We start from the raw sequence: 12,991 nt of genomic DNA, 5'->3' as shown, positions 1-12,991 counted from the left end.
CATGCTCAGTACCGGCCAGGTCATTGCAAAAGGCAGCGGCGGCGTCACATGTGATAACAGTGAGAAGCCCGTGTGCTCCTATTCTTAGCGCTGGAATGTATACAATGCCCCACCGCCTCGCCGCTCCTGCGCACAGCTCCCGAAAGCGGCAAAAGTGACTTCAGAATAAACACGTCCAGAAATCACCCTCTATGAATCACTTACCTACTGAAAGAAACGTCCTGTGGGTTTATAGGTTTTTATCCAGGCTCTAGCTGTGGAAAATCTCAGCAGAGAATAAACGACAGAGAGTAAGTGCATGCAGTGAAGGACAACAGAAGGTAAACGTTTCTACCCTACCGTTTCACTGCAGGTTGAGCAGTTAGCCATGCCAATACTCATCATATTGTTCTGCCTGGCACTTAATTTAGTCATTGTGTGTCTGATTAACATAAAAAAAACCACAGCTAAGCAGAGTTAATAAATAACCGTTTTAATGCAGATTCCCAGTCTCTAGGGTTTCGTTTGCCCTGCTGCAGAGTTCAGCTCCGCCAGATTTACATTCTTTGGGAGTGACTAACTCTAGGGGAAAGAGGCGCAAGCTACTAAACTGCTAATACTTTAAAATAGTGAATAAATGTCTAAGCGCATTTATTCAAAGTGATTAAAATGAACAAACCAACTGCTTCAGCTGTCCAGCTTTCATCCCAAATCAGTGAGATAACTTCAGTGCTTTTGCTTCTTGCCAGGGACACAGGCAGTGCTGACCTCAGAGCTGCAACCTATCTGATAACTTTATGAAAATTTTAAAGGGTCTTAGCGACCTTTTAGCTTCTTTATTATTTTCCCACTGTGCTTAACCCATGTTCCATTTTTATGCGTTAACAGTGAACGGATATTTAGAGCAACATCAAAGTCCTGATTTGTTCCCTTGGAGCTGGATATTTCAATAAAAGCTGCTAAGAATTTGTTTTTTTCTGCCAAGTCCAGAATTCATCTCTCTCCTATTTTGCTATGGAGGAGGGATCCGCTGAGGAGTTTCTCTTCAAAGACGAGGACTTCTCCTCCGAACTGCTGAGGCAGCTGAATGCTCTGCGGCAGAGCGGGATGCTGACTGATGTTACCCTCTGCTCCAGGGGCTTCGAAATCCCCTGCCACCGAAATGTGCTGGCTTCCAGCAGTCCATACTTCAAGGCGATGTTCTGTAACAACTTCAGAGAGAGTCGCCAGGCTAAAGTCATCCTGAAGGGCATCGACGCCGAGATTTTGGATCAGATTATCCTTTATGTTTACACAGGGGAGATTCTTATATCCGCTGAGAATGTCCTGTGCCTGTTGGAGACGGCCTCCATGCTGCAGTACGCTAAGCTGTTTGAGGCCTGCTCTGCCTACCTCCAAGACAAGCTGACTCCTGACAACTGTCTGAGCATGATTAGACTGGCAAAAGTCTTGAACTGCCAAAGCCTGAATAAGAAAGCCAAGGCTATGGCTTTGAAATGCTTTCCTGAGGTGGCCTCTTCTGACGACCTGAAGGACCTTTGTCCCTTGGAGCTCATCGATTACCTTGGGGACGATGAGCTCTGTGGGGAGGAGGAGCAGGTCTTTGAGGCACTGATGGTCTGGATCCGGCATGACCTCCAGGCAAGACAAGGCTACATCCAAGAGTTGTTCAAGAAGGTCCGGCTTCAGTACGTCCATCCAACTTTCCTCTTCCACTTCATTGCCAATGACTCCCTCGTTCAGTCCTCACCCACTTGCAGGAGCATACTTGAGTCAGCCCGGAGACATATGTTTTCCTTGTACAGCACCAACACGCCTGACATCAAGCCCATGCAGCATGTTCCTCGCAGGTACTCCAACCAAGAGTTCCTCGTAGTCATTGGTGGCAGGAAGGACAGCCAGCAGACGACGAGAGACGTCCTGCTCTATGATGACAAGACAAACCAATGGCTAAGCCTGGCCAAGCTTCCCGTGCGCCTGTACAAAGCCTCTGCAGTGAGCTTACACAGCAATATTTATGTGCTGGGAGGGATGCCTGTTAGCAATAAGAAAAGCCCGGTCAGTGATAATATTTACATTTACTCCCTCAAACTCAATCAGTGGAGGTTGGTTGAGCACATGTTAGTTCCACGTTACTCCCACAGAAGCTTGGCATACAAAAATTACATTTTATCATTCGGTGGAATTGGTGAAAACCAGGAAATCCTGAATTCTGTGGAAAGATATGATAGCGTCTACAACACCTGCGAGAGCATGGCAAACATGCCTGTTGCCGTCCTTCACCCTGCTGTTGCTGCCAAAGATCAGAGGGTCTACCTCTTTGGGGGAGAAGACATTATGCAAAACCCTGTCCGGCTGATCCAGGTAATGGTCAGTCCTGCTTGTTATAGGCAGTTTCATCTAAGGTATTCATCAGTTCACCACCCTCCTGAAGAAATCAACTCCCCCCAAAAAACTTTATTGTGAGTTGCAGCAAGAGGCAAGATGAGTTGACACACGGCTTCAGGGAAGTCTTGTCTGCAAGGAGCATTGCAACTCTTTCATTTCCCCCCTGGAGTGTTTTTCAGGCACAAGCCCCGAGGTACTTCTTTAGGTGTCAGTCAGCTCTGCCACTGGTGGGCACTGGGGCCAGGCCTGCTGCAGGTGATGCTATGGCAGGCAGCAGCTGACCCCCCTGCCTGGCTTCATGCTCGTAGCCAATCTCACCGAAATCAGTGCTTTCCACTTGGCGGCCAAGCTGGGTCTCAGCCGTGCACCTGCTCGCTCGCAGCAAAAGCAAAGATTCATGATAATTAGAGTGATTAGATTCTCACTCATCAAGGGGCCAGGACTTAAACTGACAGTTATTTCGTATAAACAGTTGTGTTAAAAATGTGGCTCCTGCCACATGTTGCTGGCTTTCTGCCTGCTTTCAGCAATTACACTCTATTAGAAGGAAAAAATACATTAAATCCTTTCTTATCTGATTTGATGCTTTAGCAACATCATAGTGTTACTTTCCCTATGAGTGTTTTTCACTGGTTTACGTGTTTTAACTAAGGATCATTAAAGGCTAAGATAGCAGCTAGCATATGAGCAATACTTCTTTACAGTGATAATGCTACTTGATTATCAGGGGGAAGGAAATGTATTTATCAGCTAGTGGGGAGATGTCCTGGAGATATTTGCTATATTAAGAAGCGGATGACGTGACATAAAAGTTTGCATCGCCCAGATACAGATGGCTGAATGATCATCATCTGGCAACAGCTCTTTTTCTCCCATAAATTGATGACTTGGATACCACTCTAAGTCCCATTAACAAGTCCATTTGCCAATCTGAGTGCATACCAGCCACCAGCACAAATATAGCAGCTGGGCAAACATGGTGGCTGCCAGCAGAGCTAGGTGAAGTTGAGGTTTGTTTGCCCAGGAAATTGTGAAGGCTAAGGCAGGAATACACAGAATAACTGGAAAATGAAATGAAACGGCTTGCACTTTGGGAGAGCATTGTCCAAGAGTTACAGTGATTTAATGGCCATGCAAAGATTTACAGCCAAGAAGCTTGCATATGGCAGATGATACACTCTGCCTTAGTGCGTGTGCTAGCATCTCCTGAGCAGACAAGCCTGGAGAAGTAGAACACTGTCCAAGGGGACATATTAGGAAAAAAAGTGGGTAAATTCCCAGATTTCCAGCAGTTCAAGCCAGAGGATTGTATTCATTAGGACAAAATAAAGACCATAAGTTCCTCTGTAATTACAATTGCCAGTTAAAAAGCAACGTAAACAGCTGTGTGTGGATCTTATTTATTTGTCAGGTTTACCATGTGTCCAGGAATACGTGGTTTCGTATGGAGACCAGAGTGGTGAAGAATGTCTGTGCACCAGCTGTCGTGATTGGAGACCAGATTATCATCGTTGGTGGTAAGGGCTCTGTTTCACCCTCCCTGCCCGTCTCCCCCTGCCCAGCACCTACAGGATTTCACAGCCTTACTGCTTGGGATGCTCCCTCAAAAAGCACATGGAGCTTGGGAAGGAGAGGAGGAGTGTGTCCACCCTCCATACACATCTCTCATGGGGTCTCATGGCCATGGAAGTTGGGACGAGTTCTCCACGAGGCACCTTCTTACTCCAAGTAGCAGGACCTGGGTGGGGGGAAACTGGGGGAAAAGCCAATGCAAGTTAGTGCTCTGGAGAAGGGAGGAAGCCAAAGGCATGGGGGTCCTGCTCCTCCCCTGCTGACTCACAGTCTGGCACTCCCTGACTGCTCTTCTTGGAAGGGTGGAGAACAGCAGTTACCACAAGGCCATGGACAGCTTGTAGGGATGGGTGGGCTACAGGGCTATGAGGGGTCAATTGGTCCTGTAGCTGCCTCCTGGGGGTAACTATGAAATGTCCTGAGAGGGGCATGAAACACTCAGAGAGGGGAAACTTCTCAGTGTCTTTTTCAACCTCTGCCCATGGCACTTTGATGGGTTACGTGTCATTGGTAGTTGGGCACTCTACAGTCCTTAATGCAGCTCACCTGATCACAGGCTGGCATGAGGAAGCATGTGTTAGATTATTTAAGGGAAAATGAGACATGAGGAAGCTTTAGCAGAGCAGGGGACTGAACCCAAATCACACAGGACTCAAACGTGGTGTCATCTCTCAGCTGGAGGCCACTGCTACCCTTTGCAGTGAGAATAGGGGAAAGCTGAGTCAAAAGGTCCAAGACTATCAGGCTCCTGTGTGGCAGATTACCCTGACTTCAGACCACAGTGCCCAAAATACAGTATTTTCAACTCTCTTATCTTCAAATGCATTAATCTGAAGGGCCTGTATCAACCCAAGTCTGCTGATGATAAGCTTAAGTTCTCAATTTATTTTTCACTTATCTAACAAAAGCCACAGAAATTCATATTAGCTTTAAACATCTTTCATTTTGCTTGAAAGTAGAGAGATTCATCATGGTCAGGTTTTATTTACCATCTTCCATGCCAAAATATTGGCCAAACACTTTTAGTTTATCAACAACAGTAAAAACAGTAAAACCTACAAAAATAATATTTTCTCTTGAAAATAGCTTTCATCACATTTCAGGTCCTTTTTGCATGACCAGACACATCATAGCAAAGGGGAGTGGGTTGGCCTAAGCAAGACAGGCCTTGATTTTTGTTAGGGAAAGTGGCTTCAAGGCCTGCAAAACGTGGCCCAAAGCAGTTTGTTTGCCATGGGCACTCTTGATTATCTACAGAGATACATGGGCAAGGTACTGCTGGGTACCAAGCTTCCAAACCTCCATTGCTCCAGGGCAATGGCCCTGGTACCAGCCCTTACCTCTCAGCAGATGTAAGGTTACATCACCCCTCAGTGGAAGAGCTGTCCATTGGGTCACTGGCATGGTGGCCAGCACGGACACAGCGCCGAGGGCTTTGGGAGTGGAGCGAGCACCGGTGGCACTGTGCTGTTGAGTACCCAGCCCCAGTCAGTAGACAGCTATGACTTCAACCCAACAAGGCATTGCTGCTCCCTTCCCGCGTGGCATTGGTTTCTGTATTTCCGAGTGAAACTCCAGGAGTCTGTTGGGTGAAAAGAAATACTTTGGGAGGTTTGAAGGCACATGCAGAAAACCGCAAGCTCCAACTGTGTTTGACAGGTTGCTTGCCTGATCTGATGGGTTTTATGGTGCTCGTTGAGCCTTGGCTGCCAAGGTGCTATGAGACAGGGTGAGGACAAACAGGAAGGGAAGATAGACAGGCAGGCATTCTTGTGACCCATCATCACTTCCCAGCTTACATATCTTAATTCTGCCAAATTATGTACCAGTATAATAGGTTTTATTGAAGACTAGCAGGGAATGTATTATTCCTTCTGCTGGCCATAAGCTCTAATTCCCATCTGTCTCTTCCACCTTTGGCTTTGCATTTAGGGTACACCCGGAGAATAATTGCTTATGATACAAAAGGCAACAAGTTTGTTAAATGTGCAGACATGAGGGACAGACGAATGCATCACGGGGCCACTGTCATCAAGAACAAGCTGTATGTCACCGGAGGACGATGTCTCACCGTGGACAATGTCATTGAGGACTTGGATTCCCTGGACTGCTATGATCCAGAGACTGACACATGGACACCAAGGGGAAAACTGCCACACAAACTCTTTGACCATGGGTGCCTTACACTCCAGTGTGTCCCTTGTTCTAACCTCCTCTAAATGACCTTCGGTACTTCCCAGCACGTTTTGTGCTTTCCTTCCCAGAAAGGACCCACCTTGCTCTGCAGAGAGCACATGGGGAATCCTCATGCGGTCCCACAAACTCTTGACCTTGAAGGCACCAGCGGCATTAGACATTCCCCAAACGCTCTGCCAGAAAGGTCATGAGCTTTGTGCTCGTGCCGTATTCAGCTGACCAGTATTGCATGTGGTGCTGCTAAGCCCAGCCCAGAGGCCTTACCCAGAGTCTCAGCAGAAAACAGGAAAAAGATACTTGGTAAGAACCTGGTGCAGGATTTGGCCTGGTACGGACTTTAAAATGACCAGTGAATAGGAATGCTGGTGTCTCCAGGGAAAGTAAGATCTGGGTAACCTGCATTTGTTAGCATGCTAACTCAGTTGTATGCCATGGCCCTTTGCTGCTCGGTGCTGACCAAGCTTTCCATTTCGAGCGGTGGGAGCATTTAGAATAGGAATCCCCACGCTCTAGTCTTGCAGCCAGCCCAGCAGCAGCTGCCTGTGTTAGCTATGGCAGTCATCTCACAAGAAATAAAATTTTAATGTTGCTAACATCAAATTAGAAATTAGGAAAAGGCTGATGCTTTGATCTGAATTCTCACATTGCGACAAGATGCAGATTTGACTTTTCTGAGCTGCCACTCTTTCACAGTGCAGGGAAAACTATTGTTCCCTCTGCCTGCTCTCCAAAGGAGCAGGAGAATGTGGGATGGAAATGAAGATTGTCTGCACCTTCTTTTTTGAGGGATCTTGTTTTGCAGGAAGCTTGCTTCTCCTTTTGCACCAGGGATAGCAGTGGGGTTAGTTAGGAAGGCCTTTGGCTGATGGAATTCCTGAAATCTGGAATAGCAGAGGCGACACATGGAGGAAAGGGGATGTAAAAGAGAAAAGGTATTTGTGAGGAAAATTTTTTTTTTCCCTTTCTCCTCTCTCCAAACCACTGGAAAACAACGATGAGAGAAAGCCAGTGACAGGAAACCAGCTTTCCAAGAAGAGCAAGTCTAAGTCTGCCACTTGGCAAAGCAGCTCTGGCTCCACCAATATTTTTGTGGGGTTCTGCCACTAAGTGCATATTTTTAAAGGGAGGGGATTAATCATCAGATACTGAACAGGCTGTGAACTGCTGTCAGGTCACCAGGCTTGGTAAGATTGCTGAGATAGCAATCTTTAAAGATAGCACTGATGACCATCATCCATAGAAAGGATGGCAGAAACAACACCCCTTTTTCCTCATATTTGAAAGGAAGTGGGATATTTCTGAGGGTACAGGGTGTCATGAGGAAACCACGCTCAACCCTCCTCTTCACAGAAGGCTGCACAGCCATATGGTCACCACCATGTTGCAGGACACCATCTCCAACTGCTAAGATCCCCTCCCATAAGCCTGTATCTGGGAGTGGAAGAGCGACAGAAATAGTTCACGAGGTGGGGGGCTGGAAAGAAGAATTGTGTATCAAGTGCTGTTTTAACAATGCAAAATAAAATGGTTGTTATTGTTTGTATGAGCTTTGTGTTCAAGAGTCCCCATTGTTCCCTCTGCATTGTTGATAAAGGGATTTGGGTTTGTACCAGCAGTTTTTGCCAGGGTTTCCTTCTAAGGATCTGAGTAAACCTGCAAAAAATGAGTGGGAACCCAAACTCATCTCCCAGCTCAGAAGCCTTTGGCTATGTTTCTCCTCTGTCTTTCAGTCTATATCATCATCTCCTCTCCGTGCAAAGCAGGGCTAAATCACAGCACTTGCCAAATTGGACCAGAGCAGTGATTCATTCTGCTTCCTCACAGGCCAGCTCCAGCTCTCTGGAGAAAGAAGCCTTGTCATGGCCAATTATGGAAAGTCTGCCCTGGGGAGATGTTTATTCCTAAACCCGCAGTGCCGCCTTCCCAAACTCCTTCCTGTTGTGACCCCACTCAGCTCCAAAACTCCAGGAGACGCCAGTTGCTGCCATGCATTTTAGCTGACACGGATTCCTGCCAGGCTCGTGACTGTACCCAGAACCGAGGAAAAAAAGCTGACTTGGGGCCATAACCCCATGTTTGCAAACCATTGCCACAGTCATTGGTTTATGCTTGGAAGCAAACAGATTTTTCTAATTCCCATATCATATAACTAGTGATTTTCTCAGCATTCACGCAGGGACCAAATAGTACCTTGCACAGCTGTAGCTAGGCAGGAAATGGGGAGTGCAAAGAAGAGGCACAGTCGCAGCAGCATTGAGCACAGCATCCTTCCACTGGTCCTTGGCGAGCCCTCACATCACCCCCCAAGTCCTTGGACATGCCAAGGGCTATGGCCAGCTCTGCTCTGGCTGCAACCCTGTGGTCCTTCCTTTCACAAACTCCTTACCTCGTGCCCATAATTTAAGGAATTTGGGTTTGCTGGGCAGTAAATACAAAGCCTGGTTTCTGATAGACTTCCGTCTCGTGGTCAATTGGCTTTGATGCAAACTCTGATCAAAGCTCTTGGGGCTCTTTGCAAAAAGGGTTGAGATCAGAAAGCAGTGTTGAGCCTTACCAAGGCAGACAAGAGCCGGCAGAGTCACTCGCTCATAGGGAGGCAGCAGCACACGCAGCTTCAGGGCAGGGGATATGCAGCCCCGGGGCAGACGCTATGGGGAGAAGGGATGCTGCCTTTATAATCAGGTGCTGGCCACCGCCTGGCCCACCTACAGCAATACCTAGTACCAACCCAAGTGCTTTGCAATTGTCGTGCCCAGTGGTACTATCAGTGAAAGCACTTTAGCAAAGGTTGACCAAGGTACCCCTTTCTCCAGTGTCAGGAGGAGACTCTCCTGAGCAGGATCTGCAAGGCCACCACTACAGGAACACTTTCTGAGTCATAACATGTTTTTCCAAAGGTCTCATAATCTTGATATTCAAGTATTTGAGCGCTCACTTAGGTGGGAATCCCCCATGGGAGAGCAGCAAGGTACTTCACAAATACAATGACAGCCTCACGAAGAGGTGGGAATTTGTTGATCTTTATTTAATAACCATGGAAGCCAAGGAAAAGAGACTTTTAAGAAAGGGTTGTTGACTTGGGGGTCCACTTTTAGAAGGGCTGAGCACCTGCCGCTTTTTTTCAAATCAGGGAGTGCTGTGAAGGCTCATCACCTCCAAGGTCCCATTCCTGGGTGTCCCGAGACAGTCACTAGATTGTGGAAACCATAGGACCACATGGCTGAAAGCAGCCTGCTCCATGGAACAGTGAGTTACCCAGTCCTTCATGGCAGGTACTTGTCCAACACATTGAAAATCTCCCATGAGAGACACTCTGCTACCTCCCTAAGTAACGTAATTGAGTGTGTTATTAACCTCACAGCTTTAAATACTGTCTAGCATAAATCTTCTTTGCTGTAACTTCTGCCATCCCCACAGAGATAAAGGGCAATCAATTACCCTTTTTGATACCATATTTTTTTTATATCTTTAAAGTTTATTAGGATGTTTCAAATTCTGTAGACTAAACAAACCCAGCCCTTTCAATCTTTCCTCATAAGTCATGTTTTCTAGACCTCTGATCATTTTTGCTGCTCTCCTCTGGACAATTTCCATTTTTTTTTTATTTAAGTGCAGGGCCGTGGCTCAGCTCCACAGTACTAAGAAGGGCAATAAACCCCTTCTGTGTCTTACCTACAGCACTCCCGGTCTCACCGCCCAGAAGGACTTTTGCTTTTCACAGCAGCAGCAGATTACTGACTTGGGTTCGGCTGCGCTTGGGATTAATGAATGCTTGCAAGTTTGGGCAAGGTCACATGGAAAGACTGCGGGAGATCCAGGATCTCCCAGGGTTATGCCGTAACTCCATCTTTGCTTTGGCTCACCAGGACCTCGAGCCAGATCCCGTTGAAAACAATAAGTCTCTCCATGGGCTTCAGCAAGGGGCTTTGGAGCGGGCCCTAATTATTGTGTTCTCAGCTGGGTTCATCACTAATTCTATTAATTTTAACAGCAAATAGTTAATGTTTGAGTCATTTTTTATACTAGGGGAAAAGTTTCAGACAAAAAAAAAAAAGGAAGGGAGGAGGTTGCATTTTCTTTTTAACTTTCTTCCACTTCCCTCGCTGCAAACTCAGAGCTGAATCCTGCTGCACAGGCAGCCTGTGGTGGCAGGCAGCTTTGCTTTGATCTTAGCAAAGAGCTTCATAGGTTAAGCCCGTGTTTTTTCACTGTAACTGTTTATCAAACAATACACTTCTTTCCAAGGGCAGCCTTTTTCTTGCACAGTAATATGTTTATAATTATAATGCACTTCCTGCTTCTTTTTGATTAAACACACCTGACAAAGTAGGAAAGATATCAATGCATAAATAAATGGGCACTCCGAGTTCATTGCTTCGTCAGTCCTTTTTTTCCAAACGCCAAGGAGTTCACTGCGAGGTGAATCCTTTAGCTGAGAAGGAAACAATTGGGGAGAGCATATATGAATAGCGTACAGGGTAATTTATCCCTGGCATTGTTCCTTAGCCTGACCTGAGAGCCATTAATAATTGACAGCGGCAAAAACAATCCCTTTTTAAAAATATAAACATCCATAGTTTCTTTCCAGCTGCTTGAAAGCTCCCACACAGAAGTTAAACAGTCATATTCTCCATGGCACAAATGAGCATGAATTCCTTGATGCAAGCTTGCACCAGCAAAGGAGCTGAGACCTGCTAATCTGTGGACTGCTAATAATGTTTTCAGCGGCTGTTTCTGGGGAGTTTGCCTGGGGTCAAAACGAAGCACAGCACATATGGAGAAACTGGTGTCTCAGGCTGCCGTTGCCACCGAAGTCAACAGGGCTCCTCAGGTTTTGTGCTGGAGAACTGAGATATTGATCGGGCCTCTTCTGTTTATTGAAGTTTCCAAAATAGTAGCAGAGTAGCAAGGAGCCCAACTGCTCTGTCACTCGGGAAGTCACCCGCCGGCTCCAGCTGCCGCTTGTCACTTCTCTCCCTGGGGCTCTTTGTTTGCCTGCACTTCTTTCATGTTGCAAGAACCCTTTCTGAGAAAAGCAAGGACCAGCACGTCTCGAGCAGCCTGGGGCTGTGAGGTGGATGCCTCGTGTCTGCTTTAAACACGAGGCATCCCCACAGCTGTTGGAGACATTTGGCTTTAAGCTGGGGGTGAGCCATGGGGTAAAATACCACGGGAGGTGGGAAAAGGTGGTAGTATCTGCTCCACTTCTTCATCTGGTCATGAAGATGTCTATACACCGTCCTCCTATATCTAATCCTCCCATATCTAGTCCTCTGAAGTTTGTTTCTCAATCAGGCTGTGTCTTCTGATGAATAAGCCATGTCCCACCATCCCTCCCTAAAGCAAGTGTGCTAGGACAAGGGCAAAGGCATGTCCCCTTCCTCAGGTCCCCCAGTGTCACAGCCGTAATGACATCCCTTGAGTTTTGCCCTGGTCTTGGCATGTCACTGCGGTTTCTCCTTGCTTTTGGACACTTTCTCAGGCCAAACAACTGGGCAGATGTGCTCTGCAGGTGCCCTGCACCCACGTTTGGAGGTGGCAATGACTGCCCAGAGCACCAGAAGTGACACCAAGGACTCTCAAGTCCAAATTTTCAAATTTCGAGTACAAATTTGCTCCTGGTCTGGCAAATCAGCCAAAACCAATCTGAGCCTTAGAACAGAGCCCCGACACCTCTCCGTGAGAGCTGGGGGACTTCAGAAGAATGTGTCCAGCCCTGAGCAGCAGAGAGCAAACTGCACGGAGGGTGCTGCAATGTGAAACTTGGCTACAAAGCTTCAGTGCTGGGAAAGTGCAATGTTTTATCCAGATCAGCAGCAAGCCCTGGAACTAATAGGGTTGATTAAACTGTTTTGATGTACATGGTATGTGGAGATAAGGGCCCAATTCACAAGGGCTTCCAGTGAAAATTAGATGTTAACCATAACAGTATGTGACATCCCCTGACAGGGGTGAGGAAGACTGCTGGAAGACAAGAGACAAGTACAAACCAAGGGGGCAAAAGAGGCAGCTCTTGGGAGAGCAAAGTTACCACAAACTTGCTGGATCTGTTTTGATGCTGAAATGACATGGACCCTGGCACCAGGCAGATTGAAAGCAAGGGAACTACGCCTGCTTTATGTTGTTATGACACATGTATTTCCCTGAAAATGACATTAAAGAGTACCAGAGACTCAAACATTGTTTTGTTTATCTGTTCCCCTGGTAGGGCTGTTACTCTTAGAGACAACCTGAGCACTGCAGAATATGGCCCGTGTCAAGAAAACTTTGCCTCTGGCACAAGGACCGTTAGCAAAGCCTGACGTGGGAAGCCAGCCCAGGGGGTCAGGGCGTGCAGGGCTATTGCCCACTGCTGCCTGGCAGGACGGCATGCCTTTGAGACACACAAAGGCATGAGCCACCGGAGGAGACTCCCCTGCCATGCACTGAAGTTCACAGATAGGAAGCCGACAGCAGAGGACAATTCCTCCCCAAGGTGTTGACCTGGGGTTCATCCTCTGCAAAAGCATGGAAAGGCTCCTCATCACCTAGGCTGTGTCCATGGTGCCTCCATATGCTTCAGGCCACGTTTCAGCTCTGGGACCGCCTTGCAGTGGAGCTTGCACCTGAATTAGCCATTAACAGGATTCCAAATTCCCCCAACCCATGGTATGAACTAACCCATGCTTGTGCAAGCAATGCCTACATAGCCATGGCATCTTAAGGAGAAGACTCCAGCAGCTTAACTGGGCACCAGCTCAAGGCTTGACCAAGGAGAAAGCAGAGAGGTCCTATGGACATTCTTCAAGACATGGTGATATTTAATGGATAATTCAGACCTTTTTAAAGAAGGCAGTCTTTGGGCTTGGGAGGTTCT

At 47.1% G+C, this 12,991-nt stretch overlaps 1 protein-coding gene across 1 annotated transcript; it reads left to right on the top strand.

Annotated features, from left to right (window-relative positions):
- Positions 1 to 147: 147 nt before the first annotated feature.
- KLHL38 (kelch like family member 38) lies at positions 148 to 7,681 on the top strand. The gene is made up of 4 exons (XM_075023921.1): positions 148 to 320; positions 868 to 2,343; positions 3,779 to 3,884; positions 5,872 to 7,681. The coding sequence occupies exons 2-4, from the start codon at positions 994 to 996 to the stop codon at positions 6,156 to 6,158; spliced, it is 1,743 nt and encodes a 580-aa protein (XP_074880022.1). The 5' UTR covers positions 148 to 320; positions 868 to 993; the 3' UTR covers positions 6,159 to 7,681.
- The last annotated feature ends 5,310 nt before the right edge of the window (positions 7,682 to 12,991 follow it).

The sequence above is a fragment of the Buteo buteo genome, chromosome 3 (assembly GCF_964188355.1).
Source record: "Buteo buteo chromosome 3, bButBut1.hap1.1, whole genome shotgun sequence".
NCBI classification, from domain to species: domain Eukaryota; kingdom Metazoa; phylum Chordata; class Aves; order Accipitriformes; family Accipitridae; genus Buteo; species Buteo buteo.
Note: the sequence above shows the minus strand (reverse complement) of the source record. Positions and strands in the feature narration are given on the sequence as shown.